The sequence below is a fragment of the Chrysochloris asiatica genome, unplaced genomic scaffold (genome assembly GCF_000296735.1).
Source record: "Chrysochloris asiatica unplaced genomic scaffold, ChrAsi1.0 scaffold00030, whole genome shotgun sequence".
NCBI classification, from domain to species: Eukaryota; Metazoa; Chordata; class Mammalia; order Afrosoricida; family Chrysochloridae; genus Chrysochloris; species Chrysochloris asiatica.
Window position 1 is genome coordinate 2,404,371 of NW_006408548.1, and position 14,195 is coordinate 2,418,565.

A 14,195-nucleotide genomic window follows, 5' to 3' on the forward strand; every position below is an offset into this window, starting at 1 on the left:
AAGGTTTCTTTCAATAACACCTTCGGGGGTCATCTGGCCTCAGTGGCTTTAGAAAGTAGATTCTAAGAGACTTTTAAATTCTCAAAACTATAACTGTTTTTGTTACTTTTATTGGACAAAACTAAGGTGCCTCCTTAGATTTTTTTTTTTTTTTTTTTAGCTTTTATTGTGAATTGAGTGATAGCTTACATGGGAGAATATTGGTTTTACACTCATCCTATTGTATTTAATTTCATTGCAATGATACAATTCCCTCAATTTGCTTCTATTCCTTCTGCTGTTTTTTTTTGGATGTACACAAAACACTCAGAAATATATAATCATTTAAACAACCAAAGGGCACATTCTGCAAGCCTGCCTCCTATCTGCCAGCACACAGCCTTTCTCTTTCCATGAGTCTAGAGTTCTCAGCTGCTCTGTCTCTCCATGCCGTCACCTCTGCCTCCATCTCTGATGTCGCTGCTTCTCTTGATAGAGTGCCACATTCAGCTCATGCTCTTCTCCCTTGATGGTCCTACGGTCCTCTGTTCCTGGAATGTAAGATTAACTACTACCCACTTTATGTTAAAAAACTTTTACCTTTACAGTTGTAACAATTGCAATTAATCATGATTAACAATTTCCCACTAGTGGATCATGAGAATCTTTTTTTAAATATATATAAGTTTTTAATTGAGTGATAATTTATATGGGAGAGCATCAGCTTTATCGTATTTTGTTTCATTGCAATGATTATAACCCCCACCATGCATCATCATTCAACAGCATTTGCTTCCAATCCCTCTGTTTTGTTTTTTTGGGGATGTACACCAAAGCACTCTGGGATATATAATCATTCAAACAAACAAAGGGTATACCCTGCACACCAGCCCCTCCTCCACCAGCACACAGCCCCTCTCCCTCCTTGAATCCCCATCCACTCAGTCTCTCCACGTCATCGTCTCTGCCTCCATCTCTAGTTTAATGGCTCCTCTGGATAGGGTCTCGTACTCTCCTCTTCTCTCTTGATGGTCCCAGGGTCCTTTGCTCCTGGACTGCAAAATGCCTACCTTTACATTTGCAACACTCACAATCAGTCCTGATAGCAGTTATTCACAAGTGAAGCACAAGAGTCTTATCACCATCTCCTTTCACCAATCCCATCTAGACAGGTTAGAAACCACTCAGTGGAGATTCTGCCATTCCCCGCACCCTCTGAAATTAAGCTCCCTCTTGAAAACTTGTAAGCCAATCATTTCGTGGCTTTGTTGGGCACCCCCCGCCCCCCATTTTGGGTAGCCAATGTCTAAGTTGCCCATTCCTGTCAACCCTGTATACAGAGGGGGTGGAAATGATCCTTGCTGTAAATATTCATTCACTCTTTTAAGCTACTACATCCATAACTATAGGGTTTTTCCTCCTCTTTCTTCCTCTAGTCAGTTCTGTTCATCCAGGTGTTGAAGCCAGGTCAAATGGGCACTATCTGGAAGTATAGGCATTCTTGTGTATCTCCTCTCACTTCATATCAGCTGGATGCTTCACTCTCCGCTCCAGTCTTCTGTGACTATGTCCCTGTCTGTTGGCTTAGGAGTCCCCTGCTGGCCAACCAGGTCATGATCCAGGTTAACAGGAGTCTATTGAACATGGTCGGACTTAGCTCACAGCTTCATTGCTGTTTTTCCCCCACTTCCCATTATCAGTAGACCTGCGTGGTCTCCAGCAAGATTACATGCCTGCTCATGTATTCCCTTTGAGTTTCAGTCTTGGAAGGGGGTTTGTCCTGAGGGGACGTCATTGCTTGCAAGCTGCAAGAACAACTTACTTGTTCTTGTAGTAGTCAATCAGACTGCTTGCTGTTTTTGTTATTGATTTTTCCTGTTGATCTTTCTTTCAAGAAGTATCTTCTGTTCCTCCAGCTGCTCCAGGCTGGTCTGCTTGTCTTTTCAAGTGGTCTTATGCAATGCAAAGGCTCCACAGGAAGCCTCTTTCATTGGGGAAGTTCTAGCCCCATTTTAGGTATTCCAATCTGTTATAGACTGAAGATGGGCTTACAAGCTTTCTATAGTGATGTTTCTGGCTATTCTTTTCTCCCCCCTCAAATGTCTATGAATCATAAGAATCTTATCCCCATCTTCTTTCACCAGATCCGTCTAGACAAGATGAAAACTATTCAGTGGGGATTCTACCTTCCTCTGCACACTCTGAAACTAAACTCCCTCTTGAAAATTTGTAAGCCAGTCACTTTATGCCTTTATATATAGCACCCTCCATTTTAGGTAGCCAATGTCTAAGTTGCCTGTCCCTATCAACCATGTGTACAGAGGGAAGAGGTTTGATCCTTGATGTGAACACTTCTTCCCTCTCAGTTGGTATTGAGCTACTACATCCATAAGTATAGGTCAAGTTCATCAAATTGTAGCAATTTACACTTGGTTCCTTTATCAAAATTGTTTTGTCTTCCTTTAGTCGAGTTCTGATCATCAAGATAGGTCAAATGGGTACTATCTGCAAGTTTGGGTATTCTTGTGCATCTCCCCACACTTCATATCAGCTGGGCACTTCACTCTCACCTCTAGGCCTCCGTGGCTAGGTCCTTGTCCATGGGCTCAGGAGTCCCCAGGTCTCACCACACTTTGGTCCAACCAGCCCTTCCTCTTCTTTCTCTCATCTCCAGGTTTATGGGAATCTTTGGAACGTGGTTGAACTCAGTCCATTTCTTCATTGCTGCCTTTTCCCCTCTTCCATTCACCAGTAGACCAACGTGCTCGCCAGCAAACTTACATGCCTGCTCGTGTGTTCCCTTTGAGTTTCAGTCTTGGGCGGGGGGTGGGGGAGAGGTTTCCTGAAGGGAATTGATTCGTTCCCTGGAGAACAACTTGCTTGTTTTTGTAGTAGCCAATCAGAGTGCTGTTTTTGTTGTTATTTTTCCTGCTGGTCTTTCTTTCAAGAAGTACCTTCTTTTCCTCTAGCTGCTCCAGGCTGGTCTAGGCTTGGGCTTTTTAGTCACTCCTTTGCTCTAGGCAGTTGATTTTTAATAAATTTTGTTTATTTGATTGTTGCTGAGTATATACACAGCAAAACATACACCAATTCAACAGTTTATAAAGGTACAACCTAGTGATATTGATGACATTCTTTAATTTCTGCAACCAGTGTCACCCTCCTTCTCTGAATTATTCCTCCTTCATTAACGGAAACTTGCTGCCCCTTAAGGATTCTGTCATACTTTTGAGTTGCTGTTGTCAGTTTGATCCTGTATAGATAGTCCTTGAAAGAGCGTAATGCTTCAAGGCAAACCTTTAATTAAGCTAAAATGTTACTCAGTTTTAAGATGATTTCAGAGGAGATTTTTGGTTTAGGTTTAAAGATTATCTCAGGGCAGTAATTTCAGGGGTTGATTCATCCATCATACATGGCTCCAGTCTGAAGTCCTTGAGAATTCGAAATTCTGTTCTGCAAGTTCCCCATTTGATCAGCATTCTCCTGTGGACACTGATTAAAATGCAATAATGGTAACTGGGTACCATCCAGCCTTTCTGGGCTTATGGCAAAAGAGGCAATTAGCCACATATTGCAAATCCTCTTTCTATTCCTGATTCTCTTTCTTCCTCTGTTGTTCCAGAGGAATAGAAACCAACTGTTGAGCCTTGGATGACATGAGCAGTATTAAGTGGTCTGGGCATACTGAATGAGAATTCTCCAATTTCTACTACACTTACTTAAATAACTATTACATTTGATAGATATTACCGTCATCAAGTATAATAGTTACTGTTGTTGTAGTTGCCATGGAGTTGACAGGTTTGTGACTATCTTATGTCCAACAGAATGAAATGCTTTCTAATTTGTACCACTTTCATGATCATTGGAATGTTTAAGTCCATTCTTACAGTTCATCTTGTTGAGGGGTTCCCTAATTTTCACTGCCTTCCACATTACCAATCATGATACTCTTCTTTAGAATTTGTTCTTTCTTGATGATGTACAACCATTTTGTTATAATCCATAGTGTGTAGCAGAACTCATACCGAGCTAGCTCCATCCGTGCTGAAAACAAAACAGCAGAGCTGCTATACTATAAGTTCCTGGCTTAAAGACTAACTGTTTAGCTAACGTAAACTTTTGCAAGAGAGGGTTGCTTATTCAATTATTACTATTATATTTCCACCACCTGTCTTTTAGTTTGTAATAATGTGGTGGCTTGCTTACTACTATGATGCTGGAAGCTATGCCACTGGTATTTCAAACACCGAGATCACCCATAGGGGACAAGTTTCAGTGAAGCTTCCAGACTAAGACAGATTTGGAAGAAAGGCTTTTGCTAGCTTGGTATGAGTTCTGCTTTATTAGTTGTTGTTAAGTGCCATCAAGTCAGTACTTGTCGGGGACTGGCCTCGACACAAGTGTTTGGTTCACGAGGAGGGGATACCTGGCGGCAATAGGGATAGCACAAGAGAAGACAAAGAGACACAACAAGAGAGACAAAGAGACAACCCGAAACCAGGATGGATGCATTACTGGCGTCCGGCAGCTCTGGCGTGGTGAACATATTAGCCAGGAGGGCAGTAAGATCCCACATAGTAAACATCTTAGCTAAGCGGGCCATATGCACCCCTTACTAGCTGGTCAGTAACGCATGCCTAGACAGCCGTATAGCACACTCTTACCGCATGACTGTAATGCACGGCCTGCAAGCCGTAATGCACACTTTCACCGCCTGCCTGTAATGCACACCTGGGCCGGCCTGTGCCTCTGCTTTATTTAGGGGAGGAGCTTCACACCAAGCTGGGAGGGACCAAGGCAAGGTACAGCTAGCATACGTAATTCTCCAGACATTCAGGCACCTTTACACTGTACTTTGCAGGTTCGAATCCCAGGCCCGCAACTTGGTTTCTCAGGCTCAATCAACATATCTATAGCCCCTGAGCTCAGTTGGGCTATAGATATGTTGGGGGAAGGTGAGAGGGAAGGTCAAAAGGCTTGGCTTCCTGAGCCAGGTTTGCAGGAAGACGCAAGATGCCCAGGTGAATGGGCTGCACCTGGGAAAGGATTAGGGAGGCTGTCCTTTTGTCTATAGAACAAAGAACCGGGAAGTAGCAAAGCTATTTTTAGTTAATCCTTTGGAGAAAAGCTTAACCTTTGAAACCTTTACAGCCTCGGCTTAAGGAAAATATTACATTTATCTGTGGATATCAGGGCTCATGTATGGAATTAGTAATAAACGTAACTAGACACTAAGATGGAAAACAATTTGCCATGACTGCCAGGTGGCTAGAGTCTGTTCCTCAGAGTTTGCGGCCTGTATTGTCTGCAACACTCGGGCCCACTGGGCCTTGAACTTCTGACCAGGTCTACACGGTCTGCAACAAGTTCTGACTCATAGCAACCCTGATTAGGGTTTCTGAGGAGTGGCAGGTTAGTTTGAACCGCCAACATTGTAGTTCAAACTGACCTTGTGATCCAGTGCTTATCCTATGGCACCACACCAGGACTTTGTTAGTTGTCCTGCTCTATTAGGGATGACCAACCTAGAGGAGACCTGATGTAGCACTGCAGGATAATGTACAGGACTGAAACTTTTGATTTTTCGGTAATCAGCCAAGTGCATTAACCTTTTGCACCACCCAGAGACTCCTGAACATACTTTACACCATCGTTATTTTCCCACACAATGTCTAACACTGTAAACTGTGAATGGCTGAAGGTGATTTGGTAGATGCTTAGCAATCATCTTGCCTCACTTGTAAGCTGCAGAGAGAGGTTCCATGAATGAAAGTCGTAAGTGGGCAGGCAGTGAGACCAGGATGCTACAGGTGAAAGTATACATTCAGGGAATCTTCATTTGATGACAGCAGTTTTTAAATGAAATGGTTACAGCTAAATGTAGCATATGATCCTGGATAGACTTTTTTTTCTTTTTTTTGCTATTGGGTCATTTGCTATCTTTGTGTTATGTTTTGTAGATTAGATAATAGTATTGTTTCAATGATAATTTTCTGATTTTTATACCATGTTGTAATTCTTTATAGAATAAATTCTATTCTTAGGACTAAATATTATTCTTAGGAAACACACAGTAAAGTATTTAGTGGTAAAGGGGCATCATGTTTGCAACTATTTTCCAATGTTTCAGGAAAATATAAGTATGTACATAGCGAGAAACAGATAAAGTAAATGTGAACAAATGGTAACAACTAGGGAATCTGAACAAAAGGATTATATTTTTGTGATTTTTCTCTAAAATGGAAATTATTTTAATATGAAGTTAACAAGCAAACAAATAAGGGAGTTTGTCAAGTAATTTCAAACTTGCTGTTCTCCCCCTAAGGCGTCTGTACTTCATGCATATCGGATCACCAACAGTGACTCTCTCTTTCTCTTTCTCATTACAAAAGACTGAAATGTGGAAATTAAATATTTTTAGGGAGGTTCTTCTGCATCACACGCACATGTACACCAAGAAAGAGAAACAATGGAAACAAAGAGAAAGAACTCAGTTGAGGTGACTGGAGTGTTTCTAGAAGCATGGTACATTGTGCAGAGGGTTTGGTGATGAAATAGCTCCTCTGCAAAGCATTGCAGAGGAAGTGGCCTGCTGGTTTCATCATGCTTTGGCATGCTTCCCATTGCAGTGATGAAAGAGTACAGTATTTATGTTGTTGTTGTTGGGGCAGAAAATAAAAGAATATTATGAGTTGATGTTAAGTGATACTTGTATGTGAGGTGAGAGCATGGTTGTTATTTGGGTTGAGGAGTGAACCACAGTGTGCCTGGAGTGGATGGCCCTCCAGTATAGGCCCTTGGTCGACTTCATTCATCTATGTTATGGGAGACGGCCATAGTTTGAGGGTGAGATCACACAGGTGCATGAAAATAGTGAGTATTCAGTGTCCCACATTTGTAACTGAGATGACTCTTAGTTATGTTGATGCCATGTTTGTCAGAGTAAAACTGGTTTACAAAAGAAGATGGTCACATCTTTCTTCTAAGTCACCACTGGATGAACTTGAACCTCTAGCCTTTTGGTCAGCATGCTAGCTGCACCACCAAGGACTCCATTAATGTCTTGGATTTTACACAGCAGAAATTTATTGTCTCCTAGTTCTTGAGGCTAGAAGTCCAAAATTAGGGTGTCAGCAGGGCCATGCTTTCTCTGAAGGCTTTGGGGGACAAAGATCCTTCTTTGTCCCTTCCAGCTTCCAGTAAGCCTAGATTTTCCTTGACTCATGTCACCATAGCTCCAACGTCTGCACCTGGTTTCTTCTTTTTCTAAGGACCCCAGCCATACTGGATTAGAACCCACCTTGTTCCAGTGTAACCGTATGTTAACCTAATTACATCAGCAAAGACTATTTCCAAACAAGCTCATACTCACAGGTATTAGAGGTTAGGACTTTAACTTAACTTTTGGGGGAGACACATTATCAATCCCTAACACTCACCTAATTCTTTACAATGAGAAATACTGCCACAAAATAAATGAGGTTCCACTCTTTCCTGAGCTCCATGATCCTTCCAGAATAATGTCCTTGCAGAAAAGCCAGAGACCAAGCGGAGAACCAAGGGGTAGTTTGGAGTGTCTTGGTTGGCATCGTTTTTACTCTAGGAAGCCTGTTGTGGGAAATGAAATGTGGAGTTTAATGCTCTGGTTGGTGTGGACCTGGTCTACGCTTACTTTCATAGACGAGAGTATTACCTTTCTGTGGAGACGTTTTGGTTCTGTTTAGAGGAAGAAGAATGAGTAAATGACACCTAGGCAAGCCAAGTCACAGGCATCCTAATGGAATATTTCAGAAGGAAAAATTAAGGTTAAATGGTCTGAGATGGCTGCTGACTTACACATTAGAATCATAGTGTTATTGGTAGATGGCTGTTGAGTTGGTTGTGACTCATAGCAACCCCGTGCACAACTGAATGAAACAAAGCTCGGTCCTGCACCATCCTCACAATTGGTCTTTGGCTTGAGTCCATTGTTGCTACCACTGTATCATTCCATCTTGTTAAGGGTCCATCTTCTACGTTACCAAGCATGATGTTCTTTTCCCTCCTGATAATATGTCCAAAATATGTGAGATGATATCTCACCATATGAATTCTAAGAAGCATTCTGGTTTGAAAACTTTTCTCCATCCATGTCATTAAGATCAACTCTACTTTGAGGAGGCAGCTCTTCCCTCGTCATACTCTGAGTGTCTTCCAGTGCTATATCAGACACTGTACTGCTACTATTCATTAGGTTTTCAATGGCTTATTTTTCAGAAGTAGACAAATCTGTCTTAATCTGGAAGCTTTGCTGAAGCCTGTCCACCACGGGTGACTCTGCTGGTATTTGGCATACTGGTGGCATAGTTTCTAGCATCACAGCGATACACAAGCCACCACAATACAATAAACTAATAGATGAGTGGTGGGTGATTCTCAGTGTGCCCTATTATTCAGGGATAAACACAATTAGATCACTCTTAGCCCATTGTCAATTAACTGGCAAATAGCCATGACCTCATTATATATGTGGCGCTATGGCAACTACAAGGAAGCACTGGCAGAGTCAGCCCTTCCGGTAGAGAGGTTTGCATCCATCTGTGTCAACCAGATGGCCATGTGAAGAGATAAGCACACAAAGGGAAACTCAGGTGAAGAAGGCAGGCCTATGAAGTGAACTCACACATAGCTCAGTCAGGATCTGTTCCAAAGGAAGCAGTGTCCTGTGGTCCTCATACATCCATCAAAAGGATGAGCTGAGTCTGGTCTGAAACTAGCTTGGAGGTGTTCTAGGCACATGGGGTGTTGCAGGGCCAGGGTGGGGGTGAGGACTTCAGGCATAAGTCTCACAAAGGGCTCTTTTTTTATTTACCTTCTCGTCATTCTCATGACTCGTCTTTCTTCTCCGTCTCATAATTTTCAGGTTTTAACATCACAGCTGCCTTTCAAATCCAGAGGAAGTGTGAGCCCAGAGGACCCTTGGTAAGAGATGGGCATGAGGAATGTAGAGACTATTGGCATATACTAACTTTGTTAAAGTTGTTGGGCGAAGGAGATTACATGCTCTAGAAGACTGGAAGCAGAGTCTGCATTATTTTGGCTCTTGGATCAGCAGCTGGTAGAATTGTGTGTACTTTGCCTAGCTGGAAATGTGGATCATAGCAGAAGCAATGTTACTATTTGATAGTGAGGCCCCTAGTGGAATGGAACAGAATGGGGGGGAGGGGCATGTGAAAGTTCTTCCATGTCTTAGACTCTGTGTTTTGTATACTTCTCACTTGGTTCTTGTGGCAACTCTCATAACTGATATTACTGTCTTCATTTTCATTGAGGTTCAGAGAAAATATGTCACTTGCCCAAGGACCTTCAGCAAGGTTCTGAATTCAGGTCTCTATCCCTAGCAGCCTCTTTGTGACAGAGCTTCACCTTTAGTGTGTTTATGTATCACTTGGGGGTCTTGTTAAAAGGCCAAATTTGATCTTCTGGGTCTGGGGTGACCCCTGAGATTCTGCACTTCTAACAAGCAACCAGGGACTGCTAAGAATGTGGGTTTGTCAGCCACACTGAGTTGCAGGGCTTTATGGTCTCCTGCGTGGGCTGCTAGGAGGAAGAGGAGACCAGAAGGCCCAGATAGGTATACCCTATCTTTTAATCCAGCCCTCTGCTCTTCACTGCTTCACCAGTAATAGTAGTGGTTGTTACTCAGCCCAGTTTAAGGGCTTTGATCATGTGTGTTCTCTGTAGCAGGTCTGGCTGCCCCACCTGGGTATTAAAGAACCCGTTCTGAGTCTGTCTCTGCTGAATTAGTGGTGCAAAGCCTACATTTGAGACTTTGCGTGGAACTGTTTCCTAGAGCCTGAGACAAGAAGGTCCTTGACCCATCCACATTTACTTGTCTTTCTCCAGACCAAAGGTGTGGCAGGATTATGCCCAAAAGAACACGAACCACCTGAACCACTGCTGTGCAGTTATTCTTGTACAAGACTAGCATATTTGAAGTCAGCCAGAGAGCTGAAAATCAGGATTCACTGGAAGAATGAATTTAGAGCTGATTATATTATAAAATTACTATTCAGTTCCTTTGTCTGACACACTTCTTACTGATTTGAGACTGAGGTTTCGTTAACAAAATCTGGATGTAGCTAGGATTTTTCAGGAATGTTGGTATTGTGTGAAGCAGAATCTCACTCTGGAGCCATTGGTGTCTGTGGCAGAAGCATAGGCAAAGCTGTTGTTGGAAGTCCTCACTGGTACCCAGCTCAGGGATAAGAGCACATGAGCAACTCTTTCCAGCTTTTCCATGGTTGGAAACTCTTGCATTTTGTACTCTTCCGTCTATCTTAATGTCCATGTCCTTTTCTCTTTTAGGTCAATTCTGAATTCTACACTGGCTGGTTAGATCACTGGGGCAAACCTCACTCCATAGTCAGTACTAAAGCAGTGACCTCCTCCCTCTATGACATACTGGCTCTAGGGGCGAATGTGAATTTGTAAGTGCTAAGTGCCCAAGAGGAGGGTGGACTGAGACGGTTGGAAATTCACAGTGGAATACTAATGTCTCTTCTCTTTTTTCTTGTAGGTACATGTTTATAGGTGGGACCAATTTTGCCTATTGGAATGGTAAGAGCAGTTTAACACCTATTTGTATAAGCTCGTGCTAGAAAATATCTGATGGTTGATATTTGGGGTTGTGTCTGCCGATAATTTTTTATTTTCTGTTTTATGTCTTTTCCTAAATTTTCTTTTATATAAGAATTACCTGTATAATAGGAGTCCTGGTGTGGCGCTAAACTGATAACCACAGGTTGGCAGTTCAAACCCACCAGACTGCTCCTTAGAAACCCTACACAGGGTCACTATGAATCAGAACTGACTTGACGACACTTAACAACAACACCTGTATAATTGTTTTGTTATTGTTTAGTTTTCCTGAGTTTTATTTATTTTGCTAGCATTTAAAAAATGATTTTTATTTTGCTGTTATTGGTGAGCGTATACACAACAAAGCCTATACCAGTTCTACATGTACGGTTCAGGGACATTGATTATATTCTTCTAGTGGTGCAACCATCTTCAACTTCCTATTCTGAATTGTTCCTTCCACATTCACTGACACTGAAGTTTCTTATCTAAGCGTTTGAATTACTCTTGTCAATTTGATTTCATAGAGATGGTTTTGAAAAGATCATAACACTGAAGGCATGTGTTTTTACTAGCTAAATAAAACTATTGTTTAGTTTAAGAAAACTTCAGTGATATTTTTGGTTTAAGGTTTAAAGGTGATCTCAGGGAAATAGTTTCAGAGGTTCATACATCCTACATAGCTTCAGAAAGGGAATTTAAAATTCTGTCCTGCATTTTCCCTGTTTTGATCAGGATTCTTCTATGAAATCTTTGATCAAAATACTCAGTAATGTTAACTGGGTACCATTTAGTTCTTCTGGTGTCATGGCAAAGGACGAAGTTGTTCATGAATACATGGATTGAATATCCTCCTCTTATTCCTCACTCTCGCTTTTGCCTCTATTGCTCAAGGTGAATAGAGACCAACTGTTGTGCCCCAATGGCAGCTTTCAAGCTTTAGGACTCCAGGCACTACACAATGAGGTGGAACAGAAACACTCACGTTATTAGGCCGTTTAACTGGAATGTCCTATGAAACCATGACCATAATCCTCTATACCAAGAAGTCAGAATCCATGAGGTGTTTGGTTATATCTGAGTATCCTCAGCAACTACTCTTTGTCATTGCTGTAAATTTCTCTCACAACTCTTTGAACTTTTTTCTCTGCCAATTCATCTTTTTATAGGCGTACAGCATATTAACAGCAATTACAGCAACTGACTATGCAATCCTGCCCTTAATATATGTGATTTTTCCATCATTATCATCTCTTTTAAAAACTTTTTATTGTGATTTGCATGAAAGTTTACAGAGCAAATTGTTTTTCTTTTAACTTTTTTGTGTGAATTGGGTGAAAGTTTACAAAACAAATCAGTGTCCCATACTGAAGAATTCACATTTTGATTCATACATATTGAATGCAATCTGTACAATGTAACGTTACTTAGTCCACTTCCTCCCTGTATTTCCCATGTCCAGTCCTCCTTTGTTATTAACCCTTCTGAACTTTGTCCTTGGGTTAAAGTTTTCATATCAAATGGTTGGTTACTCCTAGGTGTTCGTACCTCGCTAGTGATGTTCCCCTTGTAGACCTATCTGTTGTTTGGCTGAAAACCGAGCCAAGGGAGTGAGTTCAGTTCCATACTTGAAGGGTGATTAAGTGCTATAGTTTCAGGGTTCTACTGGTCTCTATCCAAGCAGTAAGCTGGCCTTTTTTTTTTTTTTTGATTTTGTGTTTTGTTCCACATTTTTCTCTCATTCTATCCAGGATCTTCTAATATGATCTCTTTCAGAACAGTTGGTAGTGACAGCTGAGCACCACTTAGTTCTTCTGATCTCAAGAGCCATGAAGACTGATGTCCCTATGGCCCATTAACTAGTATAATGGACTAATTGTTTCCATATGTGTTTGATATATGGACTGGGAGAGACCAATGACTGAGTTACACCTGAGGTGGCTTTTAAGATCCCAGTCGATACTCAGCAGTTTGTTATTGATAAGTGAGTGCCATCTAGTCGATTCTGACTCATAGCGACTCTGTATAGGGTTTCTGAGGAGCAGCAGCTGGTGAGTTTGAACCCAAGTACAGTGTATAATATTGTCTTTTTGGACTGCATTACACTATTTGACTGTGATGTCCCCTGAGACTATTGTCCTTAGCACTGAACTCAGTGACTCATTCCCTCAAGGTGTTGGGTTATGTCTAAGAGGTTTTCATTAACTTTATGCCATGTATGCTCCAGTATTTTCATGACTATATTTGCAACATAGGTAAATGTGTATGTAGAAATATCATCTTTCAAACCTGTATATATTTGTGGGTATAGTCCCATTCTCCTTACCACACTTGTTCATCTTGCTTATCTATCTGAGACTGCACTTGTAGATTCTTGTTATTACAGGACCATGTATTCAATAGTGTTTATCTCTTGTTGCCTTTAACTCTTGAACTCCTCCCTTTGTCTTTATCATTTTTTGCTGACCTTCCTCTTATTGCACATTGCCTTCCCCATTACTTAAGTTAATATGTGTGTACTTTCTAGTAAGTAATTTATCCTACTGTTCTCCTTCCACCTCGGTAACCATCAAAGAATGATTCTTTTGTGTGAAAAATCTTTTCTTGAATTTTTTATAATACTGCTTTCTTGCAATACAAGGGCGCTTCAGAAAGTTTTTAGAAAATTCAGTTATCTTCTTTTATTTTCCTTTTCTCCCCATTATCTTTTCCCTTTCTTTCTTTCTTTTTTTTACAAAGTCTGTATTACAAACATTAGGTAATAGTGACAAAATTACAGACAACAAAATATTCAGATTGCATCACAGTCATACACCAGAACTTTACTTGTAACAAAACAATGAATTTTGTCCCAGGCACAATGAATGAAAATGAGCTACACAGTGCATTCTTTTTTTTTTTTTTTCTTTCGGGTTTTATTTTACTATTATTTTTTTAATGCTTTACTATGAATTATGTGATCGTTTACATGGGAGGACATCAGCTTCACATTGACCCCGTCATATAGTTTCCTTGCCATGGTTACAATCCCTTCCATGCATCATCTATCAACCAAAGGGATAACACCGCAAGCCTGCTCCCCCACCCCACCCCACCCTGCCCCGGTCATCCGCACATTGCCCCCCTCTCTCTCTCCAGGTCCAAAGTCTCCAGCCGCTCCATCTCCCCATGTCATCTTCTCTGCCTCCATCCCTGACATCACTGCTTCTCTGGGTAGGGTTCCATTCTCTGCTCTTCTCCTTTGATGGTCCCAGGGTTAATCATTTCTCTCCCTTTGCCTCAAAACATCCACCTTTACATTTCCAGCCCTCACAATCAGTCCTGATAACAATTATTCGCTGTTGTATCACAAGGGACCTATCTGCATTTCCTTTCATCAGCCCTGACTAGGCAGAATGGATACTGCTCAGTGGAGATTCTACCTTTCTCCACACCCTCTGGATCTAGGTTCCCTCTTGAAAGCTTGTAAGCCAGTCACTTCTTGCCTCTGTAGCCCCCCCATTCTGGGTAGCCAATGTCCAAGTTGCCCATCCCTGTCCTCTTTGTGTGTGGAGGAGGTGGGAATGATGCTCGCTGTGAAGATTTATTCATTC

General features: G+C 41.5%; 1 protein-coding gene across 1 annotated transcript in view; it reads left to right on the forward strand.

The window, feature by feature from the left end:
* Positions 1–14,195, forward strand: part of GLB1 (galactosidase, beta 1) — a 162,158-nt gene that overhangs the window by 20,635 nt on the left and 127,328 nt on the right. The window contains exons 7-9 of the mRNA XM_006859169.1: positions 8,885–8,943; positions 10,330–10,451; positions 10,541–10,581. Coding sequence (XP_006859231.1) covers positions 8,885–8,943; positions 10,330–10,451; positions 10,541–10,581 — 222 coding nt within the window. The remainder of the gene's footprint in view (positions 1–8,884; positions 8,944–10,329; positions 10,452–10,540; positions 10,582–14,195) is intronic.